The 24415-nt window shown below is 37.5% G+C and overlaps 1 protein-coding gene across 20 annotated transcripts in view; it reads right to left on the bottom strand.

The window, feature by feature from the left end:
- Positions 1-1318: 1318 nt before the first annotated feature.
- Positions 1319-24415, bottom strand: part of LOC115438263 (adhesion G protein-coupled receptor L3) — a 547718-nt gene continuing 524621 nt past the window's right edge. For 7 of the 20 annotated variants that reach the window (XM_030161724.1, XM_030161725.1, XM_030161732.1 and 4 more), the window contains 4 exons: positions 22734-22902; positions 19374-19499; positions 14933-15029; positions 1319-3466 (listed from right to left, as the gene is read on the bottom strand). In XM_030161724.1, the coding sequence (XP_030017584.1) occupies positions 2517-3466; positions 14933-15029; positions 19374-19499; positions 22734-22902 (1342 nt within the window). In that variant the 3' untranslated portion in view covers positions 1319-2516. Of the gene's footprint in view, positions 3467-5735; positions 5788-8163; positions 8290-14932; positions 15030-19373; positions 19500-22733; positions 22903-24415 lie in introns of all 20 variants that reach the window. The other 13 variants (XM_030161717.1, XM_030161721.1, XM_030161719.1 and 10 more) reach the window with 5 other exon arrangements.

Raw genomic sequence — 24415 nt, 5'->3', positions numbered from 1 at the left:
AGAATAACTAAAAACAAAACTGTAACCCTTTTTGTCATATGTCTTTCATAAACGATTAATTCATTCATATCATTAATTAATCCGCGTTTAATGTCTTTTGGTTAGAGCAGGGTTACCATTAATGAAACCTAAAACTTAGACAAGTAGTTTTATGCACAAAAATGAGGATTTCTGAACAAAAGTAAAGAAACTGAAGATAAAGTCAGCTTCATTTTTGTTGGCTATTAATAGCTTGTTTACACCTTTGCACAATGTGATATATAATCTAAAATTAAATAGAATTAGTTAATATTACTTTTGCTTTTGTTTTTTCCCCAAATGTCAATGATATAAATATCTTTAATGTGCAACCTTTAACAAACTACTATTTTATAAATTATGCACATTTTTTAGCCTCCATAAATCAACACAAAACTGGCTGAAATGTTCAAAATCTAAATAAAATACTTAAGAAAACAATATCAAAGTCAAAAACAGGACAAGCTGAATAAAAATAAAACTATATCCAGTCTCTCACTGAATGTTTCTGTGTATATTTATTGCATGTTTCACTTTAAATGTCAATGATGAAAGTTGTTTATTCTGTATGCATCCTTATACCACACATCTCCGTTACAGAACTGTAAACATACTTACCCGACGCCATGTCTCCTTCCACGATGACGTCCACGATGCCAGGATCGCACATCCACCCTTTGTCAACAACACTCTGTAAGTAATCCAGTGGTTACACCAGCTCTGATATTGAAATATTTATTACAGCTTCTGAAATCACGGCTTCTATTGTAAAGCAGACCAGAGTATACAGAGCACATCCACTGCTTCTGGGCCAAAATGTATTTGGCACTGAATGGACAGAGGGCTAATGAGAGATATTAACTGATAATTAAAAAAAACAGAACAAAAACAGGACAATTAATGGTTCTGTGGTTTCATGTCCGTCGCCATTTTCCGTATCAGACTGTTCCAAGACCCAGGCAAAACACCAGAACCTTTTTTCTTCACAGCTATGTGATAAATCTTAATCAGTAATTTATTTGTTGGCAAACAAGTTCTCACTGTTACAACAAATATTAGTTATGAGGTCATTCAACGTGGAAACCGATACAAAAAAGAATAAATAAGAAGCCATAATCATTGCCAGTAATAAAACGTAAAATCTGTGTGGCTAACCTTCCTCTATCGTCCATTTCACCGTTGTTTATTTTAACAAATAAATAAATACATTTTCTCCGCAAGGAAGAAAAAAGAAAAACACTTCGAGTTTTTCTCACTCCAAAATCTCTTTCTTTAATAAGTAAAACAGCTTTTTTTTAAATTTTGTACAAGTGCCTAGTGCTCATCAATGTTCAGTTTGTTCTCGTTCTGAGAAGCACAAGCGTTTTCTGAATGCCAGTAGACATGCAGAACGAACCATCGTGATTAACTCCGACCGGGTTTAGTCTCCTTAACCATCACTGGATCTGAACTCTGCTATCTACACAGTAAAAAAAATAAAGAAAAGAAAGAAAGAAAGCTGAAGAACAACAAAAGTAAAATCAAACCAGAACAAAAAAACAGACCTGAAACAAAAGCACAAAAATGCCTGCACGGTAATTTTTTTGCTGTGATTATTTTTTGTGTTATTTTGTTCCTATTCAGATGGTCATTTCTTAAAAAGTGATAAAAGAGGAAACAAAAACAAGACTGGTACCAGAAACCCAGAGAGGCCAGCACAACAGAACAAAATTGCTCCTAACCACTACATTTACAAAGACAAAAGGGTTTGCTCAGAACAAAAAAAGCATACTATTATGTGCAATGCTAGTTATCTGTACAATTACATAGAAATATCTCATAATTCTCTTATTAGTTTTTTTCTCTCCCTCTTTTAACAACTGTAGTTACGGTAAAATGAAAGGGAAAAAAATGAACGGCTATGCTTGAAAGCATACAATCAGTAATTCCTTCATGGTCATTTTTCAAAGTGTGTGTTTTTTTTTTTTTTTTGTCTTTTTTTTTTCATTGAAGGGACACTTCAGCAAAAAAAATGTGCTGCAACTCACCAAAGAGGAAGAAAATCTTTGAAAAAGTCAATATCGATACAGAAGTGTAATAAAATAGTCTTTTTTTTTTTTTTTTAATTTCCCATTTATTCTGGTTGGAGTCTGTGGTTCAGACTGGTACAGTTTGGGCCGATGCAGTTCCTTAAAACTCCCACGTGAGTCTGTTTTCACACGTTGAAAGCAACACACAGTTCGAGCAGGGAAAGCGACGTCCACAGATTCCCACGCGTTGAACCAGACTTAAAGTACAAACTCCGTATGTAGTGACTACTATCCGGTTTCTGGCGGGGAGGGGGTTCAGTTTATCAGCGCCGCCTCAGTCTTCGGGACACAGATTAAAAACAAAGGCTACCACTGCCAACGACTGATAGAACAAGAGGACACGGGAAAGAGAAGAAGAGGACTACGGTAACAGAAGGGACGCTGCTGCTGGGTTGGTGTTGTTGGAGGTGGTGTGGTGGTTGGAGGGGCCTATAGGCTGGTGACCAGGTGTGAGGCCTCTTGATGCGCCTCCTCGGGGGTTAGATCCTCTTTGTTGGGGGGCACGATGAAGCCGTCGCTGCTGCCCCGCCCCAGCTGGTAGTAGGAGTGCAGCTGATGGAGGTGGTTACGAGAGCCCAGGTTCGGCATGCTCTTGTAGTAAACGTCATCCGAACTGGCCTCGGGGCTCTTGGCGTCACCGCCGTCTTTGGAGCCGTCGGCGGATTCTGCGGACACGTCGGGCAGGCCGGGCAGCATGGGCATGCTGGTGTAAAGGGAGTCTCTCTGGTGGTTGTGGCTGGGCGACGAGCCCTCATCCTCGGTGTGCTCGTTAGTAAGTAACGGAAAGAAACTCTCGCTGTTCTCCTGGGGGATCCGCCTCCGAGACGACGAGGACGTGGTGGCGGAGGAAAACGGGTGGTGGGGCAGCGGGAGGGGCGGCGGCACCGGCTGGTGGAGGTGATTGTGAAGGTTGTCCACCGCCTGCAGGGACGGCGGCGGTCTTTGAGGCAGCAGCGGGGCGTTGGACTCCTCGCGGATCAGCTCCAGGCCCAGGCCTTCGTCGTGATGCGGACCAAAGGTGGAGTGATCGTCCAGGCCCAGAGCAACATTCATGCCCATCCCTACTCCCAAGCCCATCCCGTAGCCGCTGTCCTTGCCGCCGTTGCTAACGTTATTCACCAGCTTATTCATGAGGTTCCGGTTCTGCTCGGTCGAGCGCTCGTGGGAATTGTTGAGGTAGGAGGGGATATAATTGGAGGTCAGCTCTTTCAGGATCTTCTTTTCCAGGGTGGTCTCCTTGTGGTTATAGCCCCGGTCAATGATCTGGACACAGTCACTCATGTAGTCAGCGCTGGCGATGCTGTAGCTGTTGCCATGGTTACCATTCAGTGGTAGAGTATCCATGACACTTGTATCCCGGGCATTGTTCAGGATTCCCTCTGTAAAGACACACACGGGTCGGGTTAAGGAGGCAGAGTGAGGACAGTGAAATGTGATGGGATGGATCTGCCTCGGCTAAAAGTCATTTTTTTACAAACACAAATTACACCCGTTGAATACGTGTAGGCCTTTTATTCTCAAATATGCCTTAACCCTCCAGTACTTGAAGCACATGGTGTCACCTACGATTCTCTGAAGTGCACTTTGTGGAAAATAAGTCCTATCACATTACATTTTTTCTATATTAAAAGCCTATAAACTGTCAGTATAAACATCATACACACTTACCTTGGTGCAAAAAGACTATTTCAGTATTTAGACCCACTTTTCTGTCAGGTAACACTTCATATCCAGATACATACATTCACCATTAACTAGTTCCTTATGAGCTCAGATATTGTTAACATATTGTCTCCTATTAGTCGATAATTAATGGAGAGGACAGTTTCTCCTCAATAACCTCCTAATTTCTGCTTATTTAGGCTAAGTAAAGATGCTGCTGTGTATGAGTTACAGTCTTAATGTTTTGCACAGTATGGGTGTTTTAAGGTGGTTGCACAACAAGACAAATCAATGTTCTTTACTAGGCTATTTGTGGTATTTCTACTTTCAAATATTAAAAATGACTAAATTAGCATTAGTGTGCTCATGGTAAAGAGATGGGAAGTCCTATCAAAGATGCAAATGAACTGGATTTATGTGACCACTAGAGGGAGTAGTGAGTCAGTGTTCTGGTCTCCCATGGTGGCGAAAACTAACACCATGAGCATCAGAAAGTGACCAGATGGGATGAGAACCATTAAGAAACAACTTCTCAAGTCAAAGAAAGTGACAGAGTAATAAAATCTAAAAACCCTGTTGTTGTTTTCACCACTAGACTCAGCTGTAAATGAAAATAAATGGAGTTTGACACTGAAATGGCAGCGTTTCTTCTACACGGTTGACTTTGACGTTTATGAAGGTATAAATTCATCTTTATTTTTGCTAAACTGTCGTTTGTTGATCCACCGTTCTGACCTTGTTTATTCAATTCCAAACAGACCTTCAGTGCAGATACTGACAAGAAAAACCGTACGAAAAACTGAGGTGATTGGTGGTTTTATTGCGGCTTTTTTTCGGTCTAAAAACAGAGCTAAGCTAATGGCTATAATGTAAACTATCAGTGAGTTTCTGCCACCTTTATAAGGCCCATAGTGTGTAACAGTTTCAATACTATGTCTCAATAAGTCGTAATTAGGAGGTTATTGAGGTAAAGCTGTAAATACTGCAGAGTAAGTGCTTATAATAAGTAGTTGGTGAATGATTAAATAGGTGTACCTCAATATGAAGTCTTAACCCGACTACATTTGATTCTTTAACTTTAGCTGTAATGACAAAAACACCGACACATACACAACACACAAGAACAATACAACCACAGCACAAAAACACAGTGCTGGTGCAGGAGATTTCAGCAAAGGAAGACAAACACACAAGAACAGAAAAAGAAACAGCCATGCATTAGTCATACTTCACAGATCGACACAAACCAGAGCTCTAGCTGTCGATTCGGACCCCAACCATATTGTCCCATATGAGCATATGAGAACAGCAATAAAATACTGTATCACTGGCAAAGAAAATATTAGCATCCGCTCTATTTGTGTGAGAGAAACATCCCACCACGTCTCCACGTGTAATTGACGGCGCTGCTCTAAAAGGAAGGAGACTTTATGTTCTCTCTGTTGCGTGAACGTGCGGATTCATATTTTAACAGCTCAAACCAGGCCGCGGCGTCGACATCAAAGTGGATTTTTTTGACAATAATTTAAAGTACCTCAAACAAGGCCATCCAGCTTGTTAAAAGTGTCAAGTCCACGAATTGACCTCTTCAGATTTGACAAGACACAATTCTGAGTCCTTCGCCAAGCGCGCCGGCTTGATCAAAGTGAATCGTAAAGTAAAGAAATAAATAAATGCGTAGAACAAAGGCACGGCTGTTCAATATTTACTGAAAGGTATACAGATCAATTTATATTGATGTGCCTTATAAATGTTGAGGTGAGTCTGAACGCCAGCTGTAATTGGATTAGCCCAGAAGTGTTTCTTTTACATCTCGTACAGTGAGTGGTGATATTCAGGTTGTGATTTAAGCTGATTTTTACGGGTTTATTTGACATGGCGAGGGCCTTCGTTATAAAAGAATGCGATTGCTTCCAAAGGGAATGACTTTTTCATTACCCCTTTGTCAGCATAGAGTGAAAAGAAAGTAAAGCCAAAGTCAATTACATTTGATAAGCAATGTTTAGTTTGACTCCCATACTTGTCTCTCTGTAGGGCTCTTTTAGGGACAGCATGAGGGAAAGGAAAGAAGAAAACACAATAAGCATAATAGTGACAGGTAGAAGAGAAATGTGCACATACAGTATGAAAATGTTTTGTAATGCAACTGCTTTTTGTCACCATGCACCCACAGAACCACAACATACCTGTTACGAATATAGAACAAAAAAAAAAATGTTTTGCTATAAATTTCTGCACTGTGGCAAAGGTCCTTGAGTCTAACATGCGCCACTAAATCTAGCCATGGATTTGCATTTTCATCCTCCCAGATATTTCTTTTACATCTACAGCAATGTAAGTGAATTACGGCCCTCTGTCAGGGGCTCAAATGCAGCACTTGTATTGCATACATAAATTATCAGCTGATCAAAGCTCTTATGTGAGTTTTTATCTCAGTTTTATGTGAGTTTCTCAGTTTTACAGACTCACAAAGTTACAGCCATCGCACACTGACTGCAGCGTTCGAATGAAAGAGCAGGAGAAAACAGCATCCTGACAGATTGATCATAGAACAAAGTGTAAAGTAACGTTTGCACGGATGGATCGTCCTCTATGAAGTCTGAAGACTAATACAAATAGAAAAGAAATTAACTGGAGATGAAAATGTGATGTGATTTGCTGCCAGGCCAGAAAAACAAAAAACAACAGTATCACTTTATGACTTGAGGAAAAAATTGTCTTTTGCACAAAAACAAGATATTTAGGCATCACACTGTCACACTATTAGATGATATGTTTTAAGTCACCATGAAACTGCATTAATTTGACTAAAACTCCTTTAACTTTTTGCTGCAAACTCACCTTAAGCCAATTAAAAGGAGGAAAAAAAATGTTGTTATAGGTCATAATGTTGGAAATATGTGGATTTTTTGTTGCTTTGCCAGTGTCACAGTCTGCAATGTATTTTAGATTAGCCTAAAAAAATAGGTCTATGTTTGTTTGTTTGTTTGTTTTTATAAACTTTATTTACGAAAAGTAGGTCTGGAATTACATTATACAAGAGTAGAGGTAAAATAGGTCTATGTTAATGTATAATTTTAGATATTTTCTTTCATAACATACAGTACGTATTATTAGTAAAATCTATTACAGAGTCTTAAAAGTCTTGAATTTACAAATCTGCATTTAATACCATAAAAAGGTCTTTAAAAGGTATTAAATTTGATAGGGTAGGTCTTAAGTTATGTTGCCATAAACTTGTTTGCTGTGTTGTGTTTAATTGTGTCTGTTAAATGTCCAGGTTGCAAAGAAAGTAGTCTACCTAGCTCCACCTGTACCCACCCGACAATTTATACTGAAATTAAGAACCATTTACCGCTATAACTTTGCAGCCCCTGGTGAGAAATGACTCGGGATGATGGGAATCAAGGTGTTGGAGTAAATAAACACATTTTTCTAAATTCTAGGAGTCACAAATTTGTGAAATAGGTATTAAATTCTGTTCTAAGTAGTCTTAAAAAGTTTTAAATTTAACTTGGAGAAACCTGTAGGAACCCTGCAATTATCATGACAAACTATAGTTTATTTCTGATTGTTTTCATCCCTCAAACTCTAAATTTACCTGATTTTCAAGTTTGGTAGGTGCTACTTTTAGACCCTGAATGGAAACACATCTTGTTATAACAGACGTTTCATGTCATAAAATGTTACTGATTAATTTTTTGGCATGGCAGCTATTGTGATCTATTTGATTTTTTCCACTAAAGGAAGCACTAAATGCATCTGCATACGTCCTTGAATAAACTCTTTCCACGTTAGACAGATTAGACCCGATTAGTTTTTATGACATGTACCGCAAAATTCAGATTGACAATCCAACAGCAGCATTAAAAAGAAAGAACAACTGGAAGCAGAGACAGAAGACGTGGCACACAAGCTCCACTGACATTAGAGCACATTTAAAATAAATGAGTGGGGATGCATCAGGCTCCCTTTGGGCGCTCACTGTTTACATGTGATTTGCTCTTTTCTCTACAGTCTTGATATCGGCCAAATAGCGGTAAGCGAGAGTTGACTTTAGCGTACTCGTGGATCCCAATGGGACGCCGTCAACAGGAGCCGAGATGCACCTCCAAGTAAAAACCCCACAGCAACACAAACCTGTAGGATTTTTGTGATCGAGCTACAGTTTTTCTGATGCTAACACACAACACTAGGGCAGTGTTTCTTAATTAAAGCCCTGTAAAATCCCTCAAGGCTAAAGCCAGGCATTTCAGCTTAGTGCAAGTCCATTAATTTTAACTCCGATCATTAAAGTTGCTTTCTGTTCCAGGGCAGGAACAAAGATGCGCAATTGTGGAGGTTTATCCAGGACCGGACATGAAAAAACACTGCCCTAGCCACAATGTTAAAGAATGAAAAGAAGCTAGCACACCTTGTGTGTTGTACATGCCCAGAGGGTTGTTATAGACTGCCGATTCCCCAAGCAATGTATTATAGGGATTGTTAGTGCCATGAGGACGTAGGAGTGCATTAGGTATAAGATGGTTAGCCATAGCCCCTGGAGCAGCCAGAAAAAGACAGAGTGAGACAGAAAAAAACAGACAGAAAAGGTAGGTGGGCAGATAAATAGAGATACAGACAGAGAAAGAGAGAGAACATACATATCAGTTGGGCAGATGCAGCTGAGCAATGACAGCCATTAACATTCAAATGATCACATGATCATTAATGTGAGGGGTTTTGCTACATGGAAGTGGCAGCGCTGAACTGACATGGCTAATGGGACCGATGGGAAGTGCGTTAATTGTATTGTTAATGCCGGCCATTAGTGTTAAGCCCATTTTTTCTCCTCCTTTGCTCTACATTCAGGCAGCATACACATGTCAACAGACATAAATTTACAAGAAGCAGGACAGGACACAATACAATAATCACTCCGGACACTGTTTGCTCTTTGAGGCTGGAGTCATAAAAGAGGAAGAGGTGTAAAAATATTCCAGTCTATATCGCTGTCAGTTGTATGAGCTGAAGGGGTCTAATACGGTGTCTTCTCCAAAGAGTAAAGTTCACATTTGTCTGTGTCTGTGTGTGTGTGTGTGTGTGTGTGTGTGTGTGTGTGTGTGTGTGTGCTATCACTGAAATAACCTGTGAATGACAACACGTCCTCTGTTTAATGTAGACAATCATTACTGTACTGCCTCCCTACACAAACGGCACCGAACAGAAGCTCATTTTCTATTTATGTGATGCTCGTCCTCAGACACTCGCTGCCAGAATCTTGCCCGAATGACTCATCAGGTTCCAAACTGCATAGTACCGAACCGGAGCAACCTTCAAAGCCCGAGCCCTGTGATTAGCTGCAGATTTGAAGGCTGCAATCTTAAACACGAATGGTGCAGATTCCCTGATGTTTGTTTTTCTTTGCTGCTGATAAAAATAATTTATTTTCAAGTGTTTGAATACATTATCCGGGACATCAAGTATGCTGAGAATATTTGTGGCTCGCATTTATTTCCTGTTTACAAGTTTTCTTCCCCCCTCTCATCCACATGATATGATGCGTTAATTTTTAAATAAATTCAACTCTTATGAAGGCCACACAGGCATTTGCTTGCGCTGTGCCAGAGCAGGTAAACATCTTTTATCTGAGCTACTTGTACAGCAATTACTTTCTCCGGTGCAGTGTATTGTTCTTTTCTAATGCTCCGAATCTGTCACACTGGTGAGGAGAATTTTTTAGATTACCTTTTGACTCTTCCTATTTATTTATTTTTTTGCTCAAAATGTTACTTTCTGACAAGACCGTTGAGTCTCCTTAATGAAGCCTAAGAAATAACTGTGAGTTACACAGTTTTTGCCAATTTGAGTATTAATTAGGCATTTATTGACTGTAATTTTGCTTGGAAATCGAAAATCTTGTTTTTAAAAACAGTAATTTGCTGATGCTGCTTGCACTAATTACAGTGTATTCCATAAACACAAACCTCCTTTTGAATTCTCCCAATGACAGATCCTCCACTTATTGTTTCTGCGTTTGATAAATTGGCCATTTTCCAAAAGCCACACTGATTGTGTAGCAGTAAATCTTGAATGCTGGGATAAATTGAACATGCAACGCTATCAAGATGATTGCATGACTCTGCTCTCGAGAAGAGCGCAGCTAGAGTGTCAGCTGCATGCTCCAACTCCCCGAGCGGCAGGGGAGAAGCCGGGCGCCGAGAATGAAAAGGACAAAATCAGCACATAATTTCTTAATAACACCATAGGAGCAGCCTCAGATAAGGGCAATTCTATCTGCATCTGTTCCTTATGATACTTGTGACGGCGGAACACACTTCCCGGCTCACTGCTGAGCTCCTGTCAGTGTTGTCTCTATCAGATAGAGGAGGGTATTCTTAGGATTATATTGATACTGGTGTTGCTTTTTTCCTCGCAATGCTTCATGATTTGTGTAAAATAAAAATCAACTAATTAATTATGATGTATTATTATAGATTAGGCTACTCTTACGATAGAGAGTAATTAAAATAAACCCCACCATTAACAGCTGCAACATTACAGATGAACACTTTAAAGCATCAATAATTAGAATGGATTACACTCAATTGAACTGATGCTAGCAGCTTTTTTTTTCCTTTCACTGTTTAGTTTCGTTGGAGCCTTACATTAGATAACTACATTCCTAAACTAACAGTATAATTTACATCCATGTTAAATGTCTGTCTAGTGATGTATATGTAGAGGAATCCTGTTGTTTTGAAGTTCTTCAGTGCAGCTTATGCTCCTCTACAGCACCAGCAGCAGTGCGCTACATTGGCTAACGTTTGCTTAAAAGTAGCAAGGGCCACTTCTGAGCACAAAATGCATTACAACAGATATTTAACCCTTTCATGCATAGTGGTCACTACAGTGGACAGTTCTTCTCCAGCTGTTCTCTTGTATATTTATGAGTTTTGTTGTTTTAGTTCCATATCAGCCAACACAGTGGACACTTATGCATCATCTCATAAACTGCAATTCATACCATTATTGTAACTTTGCTGTTCTTGATTGGTTCTTGAGTGGAAATCAATTGTTAATATTTATTTTTTGCATATTATCTCCATGAAGTGAGTAATAACTAGTGTTAGAATATGTTAAAATGTGAGAGAACATCAGATTAGCTGCATTAAACATGGTTTCATTTCACTGATTTCATATCACTGTATGATATTGGGTTTTAAATACATGTTTCTTTGCTTCAAGAATAAAATTCATGGTGTAGCTGAGTGGACATTTTTGTAACTCTTAAACTTTGTTTAAGAAAAAAAAAAAAATTCAATCACATTTTTTTTTTTTCATGCCTAAAGAGAAATAAAAACACTCAGGAAAAAAAATCTTGATTAAGGTTCTCATAATTCATGCATGAATAGGTTAATATATGTGTGAGAATACATCTTGCAAATTGAAACTTACACAGTAAAGAAGAAAAAAATGACTAAAATGACCAAAAAAAAAAAAAAAAATTGTTTGGATTAGCTAACACAGTTGGCTGTAAACTATTATTTAACCTTAAAAGGCTTAAAATTAAACTTTAGGCATTAAACTGAAAGAACTGGTCTATTAATACATTCAAAGTCATTTTAAATCAATAGGAAATGGATAAATTTGGATGTAGATGTTTTTCCAATTTATTGAATTGAGTTCGGCTTTGAGATGCTTTTAAGAAACATTGTTGTTATACTTTTACTACCTTTTAAAATAATGGTGATGTTTTATATGTATGTTCTTATCAATTTTAAGTTTGTTTTTAGTACTGACTTTCATTGTGTTTATGCATATTAGTGTGGATGACTGTGATTTCCATTTTGTGTAACTTCTGCTGCTGTCTTGGCCAGGACACTCTTGAAAAATAGATTTGTAATCTCAATTAGCTTTTTTTTCCTGGTTAAACAAAGGTTATGATAATAAATAATAATAATTAAAATGCAAAATCTTCTAACACTATAAAGAGCTGATTTTACTTGATAAGAGTAACGTGCATATAGACCCTGTAAACCCTTGGTTCATGCTACAAACTTTAAATGTTTATGCAGGGGAAAAGGGTTTCTGGAAGGAAAGAATGGACTAGGAAAATTACTTATTTCCCATTAACTCTGTTTTAGGTTACTGTGTATATTTTTGCTATTTCTGTCATTGCTCCCCTGTTTGAGTACGTTTTTCTGTTTTGTTTGTTTTTCTTTACATACATAGAAGTTATATATATGATGTAAAATGCTAAGATAATAAAAAGATAATTACAACAACAACAAAAAAAAGTCAAATCTTCTTACGTTGCACCTCATGTTGTAGTGATGACAGTAAACCTTGATTTTTCCTTTAGCAGAGCTGCACCACCTGTATTTGTAAAACTATTATTGTGTCCCTGTGGAGGTGCTACTATATTTACTAAATTATAAATTAGACAAATTATAAGAGCGTTTCTTCTACAGCTGATGTCAGGTTGGCTCAGACTCAGAATAAGGAACTAGCAGTGAGTGATTTACACGATGCTAGCTTATCTCTGTCAAATCTGATCATCTGACGTTGTCTTTGTGGAAACTCAAGCCCAGTTCAGACCAAATATCAGTTGCTTCTGATACCTGCCAGTTCAAACCAATGCAACAGCACAGGAGCGTATATCGATCCAACGGTAACAATGCTCAGTCCTTTCATTCTAAGTCTCTGCTTTTCATGTTTTTTATTGCTGGATGTTCTTCGTAGCATCTTAAAATATGAACGCGAGTGTGAATTAGTAACAACAGCTGCATTTCTAGTATTGATTTTCATGTATTCTCGGAGTTGGAGTCACGTCTAATAAGGAGAGAGATGATTTATTTGGGAAACAGCTGACAGTGAGGATGTGTTTTGTGCTAACTGGAAAGCAAAAGCCTGTAGATTCTTACAAAAACATACAGAATTTAGTGGGATGTTCTAGAACCAGCCTCTGGCAATTTGACAAACTGAATCACTGGTGACACCGTAAGTCAGTCTGAGCTGAGATGAGTCGATCCAGTTCACGCTGCAACCTCTACCTGCAAGGTTCGGTATGAACTGGACTTCGAACCTTAAAAAAGAAGAATAATATTGCGGAGCTTGTTTTTTTTTTTTTTTTAAGTAATGTCATTTTAAGACACTATAGCTAACTTAAAAAGACACAGAGGTTGATTTAACAAGCTACTGTGTGCATAAAATCCCAGCAGAAGAACAAGATTAGTTTTATTTTAAGAGTGAGAACTTGTCAATTTAAGAATAGCATGTTTGTCAAACTGTTTTTTCTTTACATGTAAGCACAATTTTTGCCTTTTATCTAGTTTTCTGGTCCATTCTAACTAGAGTTTTGGTAGCTTTAAGAAATCAAGCAATTCAAGCAACATTTGTTTATCCTGTTGGCAGTGTTTGTTGGCTTCAAATACGGTAATTTGGTTGAAAACTTGGCTGAATTCTAGTAGAGAGTGGGAATTTGGAAGTGTCAGCTCTGTTAGAATGAGTTACATGCAGTCACGGAAAAAATTATTAGACCACCTGTATTTTCTTCAATTTCTTGTTCAATTTAATGCCTGGTACAATTAAAGGTACATTTGTTTGGACAAATATAATGATAAGAACAAAAACAGCTTATAAGAGTTTAATTTCAGAGCTGATATCTATCCATTTTCCATGTTTTCTTGATAATAATCAAAATCACTTCAGTTCTTACATCAATATCTATGGCATTGTACTGACAAAAACAGTGTTTTTAGGCATTCCATGTTTTCTTTTCTGTCTGTTTTAGTCACATAATACACACAGGAGTTAGTACTTGATTGCATAACCATTGTTTTTTATGACTTTTGATGGTATAATAATTTTTTTCCGCGACTGTAAATATTGATAGCACTAGTTTGCCCAGGATATTATTAATATTTCAGTACTGACCGCATACGTTATTGTCAGATGCAGCTTAGTAAGATGCAGGTGTTAGAGGTTTGTGTTAATAAATCGTCTCTGGTGTTTCTTTATGGAACATCCATGGAGGTTTTGGCTCCACTGGCCCACTGCAGCCTCTGCAGAAGGGCTAAAAGCTGTGTCTGTTGATGGTGGTAAAGCTAAGAGCCTAATTATTGAGATCCCGACACTTCCTCTCTGTGTCGAACATTAATCCATCATTGTAACTATGCATTAGTGTCTACGCAAGCAGGCGCCCAGAGCGAATTTAGCGAGCAAGTAGTGTGGAACTTGAGCCCTCCATCACGAGGTGCGATGAGTGAGAGGAGAGCAGCAGGGATGCCAGCCAGGACACAATTTGCTCTTGGATGTCAGTTGTAGTCTGGTATCTGTTTGGTGTACAACCTGAGAGGCACTGAAGTTAACTCTATTCACTGTGCTGTCAAAAACGTTATAGTAAAATACTTTTTATTGTGTTTCTGAGAGAAAACTCCACTGAATTGATTTTAGATTGTTATTCAGCACTTTTCCCAAGTCTATGCCAAGCTACAGCTGTGTTTGAAAGAGGGGGAGAAAATAAAGAGGTAGTTTTTGGATGCCTATCAAATCCAGAACAATAAAATACAGTTTTATGAAATGTACTTTGCTTGCATTTTTTTGTCAAGTAAAAGTTTCAAATCCAATTTCATTGCATACTCCTGCAAGTGGCAAAACTGATCTCTATGAGACTCAAAATAACAGATTTGATAAACAATTTTTTGGAGCAGCAAAAGGATGTTATCCATTCAATCTCAGCCTTGTATTCACAATCCTGCTCTCTTTCACCCGGGCAAAAGTGTTTGAGTGCTGCACGACTACTAATGGCAGATTTGATGCTGTTTCACATCCAATAGATGAGAATTTACTTCAACATTTAGTCGTGTTAACAGCAAGAAAGAAGATGTTTCTTTTACTTTTAAGAGTCAGGGGACTCTGAGGCATTCGGTGCTTTCATGATTCATGATTTGCCCTGACTTCAAATGCTGGGTCAAGGTTTGTGATTGAAAGTTTCCTTTTGTAAAAAAGGGCTATTTATATTCTGAAGTGCTTGTGTCAAATGTGTGGGAATGATTATAAGTGCAATTCAAGGAAACTTGTGAAGATTTTGTCAAAAAAAAAAAACAAAAAAAAAAAAGATGATTATATGTGCTGCATTAGCCAGAAGGTCAGTGTACTGAGGAGTCAACCAAAGAAATATTTGTTATGGGAACAAGTACCTCGGTTGAGTGATGCAGAGCTGTTGATGTCACCGGTCATAAAAGACGACTCAGACTGTTTTCTGACCGTGTCGTTCCACATTCGACGGATGCGACTCTGCAGAAAAAGAAACACATCGAAACAAGTGACAATGAGAACAACGTAAGAAACAACAAGTGGTGCCAGACACAACAAACCCCGCCCCTCGCACGTATTGTAGCTTATTTTGGCATCAATCCAGCTGATGTCATCATGTCTATGCGTGTGCTGATGTCAGCATATCAATTGCCACTATATATGTGGCTAGTTTGAAATAAATAGAAACAAATTTGATGTTTTAATAGACATTTGAAATTTTGCCCATTATAAGTAAATGGGGAAAAAAAATAAAAATTCATTAAAAAATTTAACTTTGACCTATTTTTCCCAAAATGTAATCACATTTATTCAAGATCACTGGCAATCTATGAACCAAATTTGGTGTGAATTCAACCAATAGTTTGTCTGCTACAGACATTTGAAATTTTACCCATTATAAGTAAATGGAAGGAAAAAAAAGATTTTAAACATTCATTAAAAAAATGTGAACTTTGACCTACTGTTCCCAAAATGTAATGAGCTCTATTATGGGTCACTGACAATCTATAAACCAAATCTGGTATGAATTCAGCCAGTAGTTTTGCTGCTAGAGTGTTAACAAACAAAGAAACAAACCAACAAAGAAACATACAAACTGAATCAAAAACAATACCCCTTGCCTCCCCTTCAGGGGCCGAGGTTATAAAAAAAAAAACTTCTCAAATGCCCAAATGCTCTTTTTTTATGTAGATTTTTTCTGAAGAGCACATTCCTTTATTTATTCATTTTCTTTACGTAAAAGTTGGAGCAGAGTATCAGCTTTTGAGTCTTGCATTTAAAGCATGAAAGGTGTAAGCTGAGGGGATAAGTAACCTCCAATTAAAGACGAGTGTGAGAACTGGGATAGGCCAAGTCAATAATAAAGTCATCAGTCAAGCTCTTGGAATCAGTGTGTCGAGTTGGAAAGGCTCAATCCAAGAGGGTTCACTCTGGTTAATTATGAGTCCCATGGGCCGCTGCACAAGAGAAGGGTCTGGATATTCAACCAAAGCCCCAGGGTAGTAAAACTGAATAGCATTCAAGCTTTTGTTCTTGCTCCGTTCTCCAGTGTTATTCAATACATTTCACTGTGATTTCTGTTGTAGGTCTGCCTGTCATTCAGACTCACTTTAGTTTAGCAGCCTGGGCCTTTGCTCAATTTATAAATTAGATGTTTCTTTTAATCTAACTTGTCAAAGTATCACAGAAAAGTACATTTCACACTTAAATTTAAACGTACGCATTTTCCTTATAACCATACTCAGAAAATACACTTTTAGATGTGACTGGATCTATTTGTCAGCTTAAACTTTTCAACCTAATTACTTAAGATGAATATTTCACAGCAATAAAAGGAAATGCATTCCAACTTTAACGATACTTTTAAAAGTCGTTTCACTCAAGTTGCGTTTGGACTCAACCTGACAGCATTTATCCTTTTCATATAATTGATCTGACACAGTCCTAATAAAACATTTAACAGTCTAAAGCCAACTTTCAGTAAGTGCTTCAACTTTAAAATAATGAACTTATTGCTCATTTTTCATAGCCAGAAAGCGCTGAACGAAACAGAACAGAAAATCACGGTGATGAAGGCTATTACTTTAAAAAATATGTACCCATCCGACAAACCAAGGTAAGAAATGGCAGCAACAATTTGATGATGTGACTCATAACAAATATGGTTGTGATTCATTTCGTCAATCCAAAATGTATCATCTTTTGGTCCAAAATTTACATGGGTAGGGGTAATGGACACAATACTCCGGCTTTTTTTAATGTTCTAATTTATATTAAATTATTTTATAGGCCCTGAGGCAGATGTCACCTTTATTTTCTATGATATGATGTGACACAATATCGCATGATATCATATGTTATGGTACAATATATTGCACTACAATATAGTGTGATGCAATAAGATATGACATGTCGTGATACAATGCGATACATTGTAATATGTTGCCGATACAATACCTTAAGTTATGTTGCTATATAATATGGTATATTGCAATATGATGATGCAGTATAAGATATGGTGCAATATAAAACAATATGAAATGTTGAAATACAGTATGAGTCAATACAATATGATACAATATATAGCAATACAATGTGATGCAATAATCTCGTGATATGTTGTATATGTACACAGCATTGTATGCTGCAATACAATAAAATGCGATATGGTGCAATACAATGTAATATGATTCAATGTGATGCACCTTACTATACAATATAATACCTTGTGATATGTTAAAGTACAATAAGATATATGCCGTTGCAGTATGTTGCGATACAATGCGATATGTTAAGATGCATTTTAACCCTTTCATGCATGAATTACGAGAACTTTAATCAAGATTTTTTTTTTTTTTTCCTGAGTATTTTCATTCCTCATTAGGTATTAAAAAAACAATGCAAATGAAAAAAAAATTATGAGCCTTTTCTTCATGGAGTTGCAAAAATGTCTACTCAGCTGGACACCATACATTTAATTTTTGAAGCAAAGAAACATGTATTTACTGATATACTGTGTGAAAACTATGAAATCCAGACTCAAAACTCACCTTTTCAGAATAGCCTACCCCCCATAAACTCTAATCTCCATTCTACTACTTCATTTCTATATATAGTAATTATTTGTTTTAATCTGTTTATTTCTTTGTATTTTATGGATTGTTTGTTTTATCTTGTTGTACAGTGTCCTTGGGTGTCCTGAAAGGCGCTTATAAATAAAATGTATTATTGTTATTATTATTATTATTATTATTATTATTATTATTATTATTATTATTAATAATAATAATAATAATAAATAAAAACATGTTTAATGCTGCTAATCTGATGTTTTGTCACATTTTAACATGCTCTAATACTAATTATGACTCGATTCATGGAGAGAGAGAAACACCTTTTTGTTAAAAAGAAAACAAAAACTATAACAATTGCTTTACCCTTAAACATGTCACTGCAGATTAGGTTTATATAGAACAGCAAATGTACTATAACGGTATGAATTGCAGTGCATAGGATGATGCATAAGTGTCCACTGTCTTGGCTGATATGGAACTAAAACAACAAACTCCATGAATATACAAGACAACAGCTGTAAAATAGCTGTCTACCATAGTGACCAGTATGCATGAAAGGGTTAATATAATACAAAACAATGTGATACTATAAGATACAGATTGTCATGGTTTTGACTGACATTGAAATCCTGGAATCCTCCCCTGCAGGACGTCAGTGGAGGATTTCAGGAAGACGTCCGATACGCGTGGACATGCTTAATTCATAACGGTGTCAACGTTTCCCGTGAAGGGATGTTAGGATCAATACTTCACTCTCAGAAGGAGAGTCACCCTTGACCCCTGATGGCACGTGGCTCACGTCGCATGTGAATAACGTTAGCTTGTATCATTTAATCCCCAGCTGCGTTTACACAGATAATTCATTAACTTGAATGGCAGCCACAGGTACCTCACTGGTTTACCGTTCATTCATAAGTCTGAGAAGTAATAATCACGCCTTTCTTAGTGTTTCCGTTCCTGTCTGACTCATAAAGAATTGGAGTATGAGGTTAAAGCCATCTCGTCAAAGCACTGGATTTAATTAAACGCTTTGATCTGTATGCAGAATGCAGCCTGTGTTGTGGGTTGCCACTGCACGCTCGACTCTAAGGACTATTTATAATTGAACACTGCAAGGAAATCGCACTCTTTGGAATATGGATATGATGTTCAATTATAGTGTATCATGGCAATTCATCCTATATTTCATGTCAGTGTGGGAGGAATCCATTAGCAATTTACTTTACAAGCAGACTTACCACTTGCGCGCAGATCTCACATATTTTGGCAGAGACAGTCGAATCTGCATTTGCGAGCATGAACAAAATCCTGACAAAGCTGTAGCCAGTACTTTAGTCAGCGCCACTGTGCAAATGTGCAGCGCAGACCAGCTCCGGTGGAAATAAATCGCAGGCTGATTTTATGTACTTAAAAATATTCTGCTCAACAAGCACAACATTTCCCTGCTATCACTTCCAAACAAGGACAGATGCTTTCCTTCTGTGAAATCTATCATAAATACCTTTAAAATATTTCCCCATTGCTTTATTTAGAAACTCTTGCTTACGGCTATGCAGACTGGATGGGTGAAAGTCTGCACAAGCTGTATTTTTAGATAATATTCAGCAGTAATCCAGAAGTGAATGAGCATTAATTTGTCCTGGTTTACTGAGGATGACGTGTACAAATTCAGCAGGTAAAGCCAGAAAACAAAAGGAACGGAAAGAGTAACTAAAATAAATAAATTAAAATGTGGAAAGTGTCGTGCCACCTGTGACCCTGTGGAGTAACGTCCCGGAGCCCGAGAGGCCGTGCCTTTTCCAGAACCGATGGAGCTGTCCACGCTTTTACCGCTGCAGCAGTGAGTTCGCAGGCATTTCCCATACTCCTTGCGCACCTGGAGAGAAGATAAACACACAGAGCATGGAACGGAGACATTAGAATACACCAAGAACACCAAAAATACATCAAAAAGTGCCGTATTTCAGAAGGAGAAAGTGTATTTCTTTGATTTAGAAGCTTGAAAATACAAAATAAACAAACGTACACTCTATTACACCTGTTTGGGTGTCTTTACACTGGCTCTGGGTTTGTTTTAGGTGTGACTTGAAGATTTTATTGGTTACTTTTAAAAGTATTCATGATTATATTTTAACTGTAGTCTTCCATCCGAGCGGCCACAGTTTTAGACCCAATGCTCTTAAACGACCTCAAGGAAGCACATACATGTCATCAGAACTGGTGCTTATTTATTACCCCGTCCCCCGAAGGAGAGGAAAGGGGTATTGTTTTTGGTTTGGTTTATTTGTTTGTTTGTTTGTTTGTTAACACACTAGCAACAAAACTATTGGCTGAATTCATACCAAATTGGGTTCATAGATCGCCAGTGACCCAGAATAGATCTCTTTACATTTTGGGAACAGTACGTCAAAGTTCAAATTTTTTTTATGAATTTTTAAAATCTTTTTTTCCCCCCATTTACTTATAATAGGCTAAAGTTCAAATGTCTGTACCAGCAAAACTATTGGTTGAATTCAAACCAAATTACATTTATAGATGGCCAGTGACCCAGAATAGATGTGGCTACATTGTGGGAAAAGTCAAAGTTCCAATTTTTAATGAATTTTTTAAAAAGAATTTTTCCTATTTACTTTTAATGGGCAGAATTTCAAATGTCGATAAAAACATCAATATTGTTTCAATTTACTTCAAACCTGGCACATATATAGAGGCACTTAATATGCTGACATCACCAGACACACAGACATGATGACATCAGCTGGTTCGACGCCAAAATAAACTACAATACGTGCGAGGGGCGGGGTTTGTTGTGCCTGGCACCACTCATTTGATTTTTATTGCATTTTATTCACATTTTTTACTGTTTTATCATTTTTTTGTACTTTGCACTTGCATTTCTTTGTAAAGCACTTTGTGTGAAACATACTCTATAAATAAAGATTATGTTCACATGTAGGAGCCAATAACTTTGCAGACAGTAATACCTGTAATGTGTGAACTCACTTATGCAACTTTAATGTTGATTCTATCCTCTAAACATTTTTAAGGTAACTGACAACCCATTTAATGGTTAAGGTTATGTAGGAACCATGAGTATTTTGTGCTTACTGTTCTTTTACTATAAGCTTAACCACTGAAAGGGCGAAAATTTATCTTAGAGTTTGTTTGTTTCTGAGTAATTTTTGTGTAACATGTAGGAGGAAGGAGAATTCAATCAATAAGGAAAACAGAAATATATCACACAGGAGTGGGAGGAAGTCAACAGTTATTTAGTCCCACCCATTCCCTGTATGTATATGTGTGTGTGTGTGTGTGTGTGTGTGTGTGTGTGTGTGTATAGTATTTAATGCACATGTGCAAATAAGGTCTCACATAAATGCTAGATATTAAAAAGATAAAGATTGGTGTGTGGTGTCTGTCTTGAAGGAGTAGAATCTAGTTTAGCCAAACTTGTGCAGTTTTATTTCTCTGAGGTGTGATTTTCTTGCATTTAGCCAAAGACTGTGATTAAAGTAATTGTCCAGGTAAAAAGGATAAAAATGTGTTCTATTTGAGACTAAAATGACATGTTAAACATCATATTTTGTGCATCTCAGAAAGAAGCATAAGCAGTTAGAGCAGGGGTGTCGAACTCATTTTAGTTCAGGAGCCACATACAAACCCAATGTGATCTCAAGTGGGCCGGGCCAGTAAAATAATAACTTATAGATAATGACAACTCCACATTTTCTCTATGTTTTAGAGTAAAAAAAAGTAAAAATACAATAAGGAAAATGTTTACATCTACAAACTATCCTTTAAAAAAATATGAATAACATGAACAACCATAAATAACCATGAATCTTAAGAAAAATAAGTACACTTTTAACAATATTATACCTCAGGTTATCCTTTACACATGTGCATTACAACTTAAAAATCACAGTGGATCTACAAATACACAAAACATTTAGTAACAGGCAGAATATTGGTCAAATTGCACGTATTTCTCTTAAGACTCTTAAGTTGTTTCTATTGTTTCAGGTTAATCACATTTTTCTGTGAAAGGACAGTTTGTAAATGTAAACATTTTCATGTAGTTTTACTTTTTTACAGTTAACCCATAAAGACCCAAACGCCCACTGTCGACCAAAACCATGATGTAACAGTTTAATACCTGTTGATCCATTAATTCTATCAATCCATGTCAATAATTGGTGTAAAATGCACTTTGTCAACTTCTCATGCTCATCAGATATGACCCATTTGGATGTTCAGAGGCTCCGTAGTTCCAGTGGAAACACCGTCATCTACAACATTGATTCTTCAGTAAAACCCATGGAGTTGGATCAATGACAGTGGATGGAGACGCTGGGTTTATGTTCAGTTGAAGCTGTGGGAGATTTTTGTCACTAATTTTTCATCAGATCTGTAAAACCTCAGTCATAGCCTAAGTATCACGAATCTGTAAGTCTTTCTGTGATTACTCACCTGAATTTCTTCCCTCACGGTGAACAATTTCGAGGTGCCATCCAACATAAACAAATCATTTGTTTACAAACAGAGCCGGGAGGGAACTCGGGCGTCTTTGGAATTTTGTTGCGACATGCATTGTGGGAAGCAAAGGTTCTTTGATATTATATGGATGAAACAAACACGACGCGGAAGCCGAGCAAGTGGAGCTCTGCCTGGCAGCGGCACCTGCAATAAACACGACGCGGAAACGGCTGGAGCTCCGCGACTGCGCAAGCCTCTATTTCCCACAATGCACATCATGACAAAATTCTGAAGATGCCCGAGTAACCTCCTGGCTCTGTTTGTAAACACATGATTTGTTTATAGTGGATGGCACTTTGAAATTGTTCACCGTGAGGGAAGAGATTCAGGTGAGTAATCACAGAAAGACTTGGGAATGAAGTCAGCGCAAAAACACTAGAAGTGTATGTGTGGTCATGTTGAAGCTGCACACTCAGAGCAGCCCATGTAGAGATAATACATGACACATTAATGTCATGTATCCAACTGTAGGCGGAGTCGTCTTTGTATTCCCAACGTTCACAGCCTGAATCTGCATCAGTTTGAACTCATCAGGTAAAATTCAGACTAAGTTGTCCAATAAATGAAGCCATACCTTCTTCTGCAGGACACAGTGGAAGATGAAGATGAACATTCCTTGCAGGGAGTTGAAGATGGTGAACAGGTAGGCCATGACAACCGTGCTCTCGTTGACGTACATGAGTCCAAAGGCCCAGGTGAGTCCCAGCAGACACAGCAAGGCGATGGCTCCGATCACCCACGATCTGACAACACAGGAAGAGCTTAACAAACTCATCTCACACTCATTAACAAAAAAACAGAAAAAGAAAAAAAAAAAAAACACCCATGGATATTAGCAGATCAGTAACTGTATATCATTGAAAACATCAGTTCAGTACTCATTTGGTGAAGGAGAATGAATGAACAATGAGAACAAAAGGATAAGACATGATGGGTACAGTGAATGGAACTGTTCTACGGTACTAGTTATTGTTTTTCAAGTGATGCTATTGTGGCTTTAATGAGCCTCACATGATCTGAAGACTGCAGCTCTGTAGAACAGGTTTCTATGGCATTTCATTAAAGGGACACATACATCACATAGTGGATTTCTGTTGCCTGAGCCTTAGAGGAGTGTGTATTTTACCTTCTTACTAAAGCTAAAAGGCCCAACAGAGATAAATGCCCTTGAGAGTCTAATAAGAATGTAGGGCTCTATCTCAGTCCAGGCGTACTGCATAGAAAGGCAACATTTTTCTTTCACCTGCATCCTTTTGCTTTTTTTTTTTTGACTCACAGTAGGCGAGTTAAGATTAATTTCTGATTTTCACCAGCATCTGTCATCATCCACAGCTTTAGTGCATGAGGATCCAGACTTTGATATATATATATATATATATATATATATATATATATATATATATATATACATACATATTTTTTTTTCTCCTGCTTCCTCTGATATGAATGGCACATGTTTTCAAAGCTCAATTACACACTAGGATGATGAGCATTCGTTGATTAAATATTGTGTAAACAGCGCCAGAACCCCTGGCCCTGGTCCACATGTGTGGGTGGTGACATGTTCTCTACACACTTAGTATAATCTTCAAGTTTTATTTCGTCTTTTTTTTTTTTTTTCAGTTTGATTTGTGTTGTTTAAAGGTACTTTTTAGCTGTGTTTGGAGCACCACTATGATAACCCAATACTTTCACTTCCGTGTTTATACGGGGTTAACCTACAGCATCAACATCTACAGGATGCACTACAGTCAAAATCATGGCTGTTACATCTGTTATGGTTGATTTCATTGCATTACTGAGATCTATTATTTTTAGAGGTGCAAATCCCATGATTTTACGATTGACTTTGATTCCTGAATCTGTGTATCATTCGCCATTTTCATATTCAACTGAGAATTCACAATCCGAAAAAGAAAAATTTACTCGTTTTTTTATCATTCATGTACAAATCAAAAATCAAATGGACCAAATGTCAGGTTTCATGTTGACATTTTTGGTATGACCCAGAAGTTACTGACTTCTTCATGTGTTTCACAAAGTGGCTTCTTCCTCTTAGATTGGCTACCATAGCTGCACCGTATTAGACAAAACAATTTTTTCAGTTGTCATGTCGTCTTCCTTGGGAGTAATACGTTTGCTGCCTCTGAATAAGATGAAATTCTACATTATCGCAGAATATTTTAGGCAGAATACTAGCAAACCCACGACTGTCCAGCTCAGCACATGAGGAAGTTTTCTGGGTCATACCGAATT

This window comes from Sphaeramia orbicularis, chromosome 18 (genome assembly GCF_902148855.1).
Source record: "Sphaeramia orbicularis chromosome 18, fSphaOr1.1, whole genome shotgun sequence".
NCBI classification, from domain to species: domain Eukaryota; kingdom Metazoa; phylum Chordata; class Actinopteri; order Kurtiformes; family Apogonidae; genus Sphaeramia; species Sphaeramia orbicularis.
The sequence above is the reverse complement of the archived record's forward strand: the minus strand, read 5'-3'. Positions and strand labels throughout refer to the sequence as shown.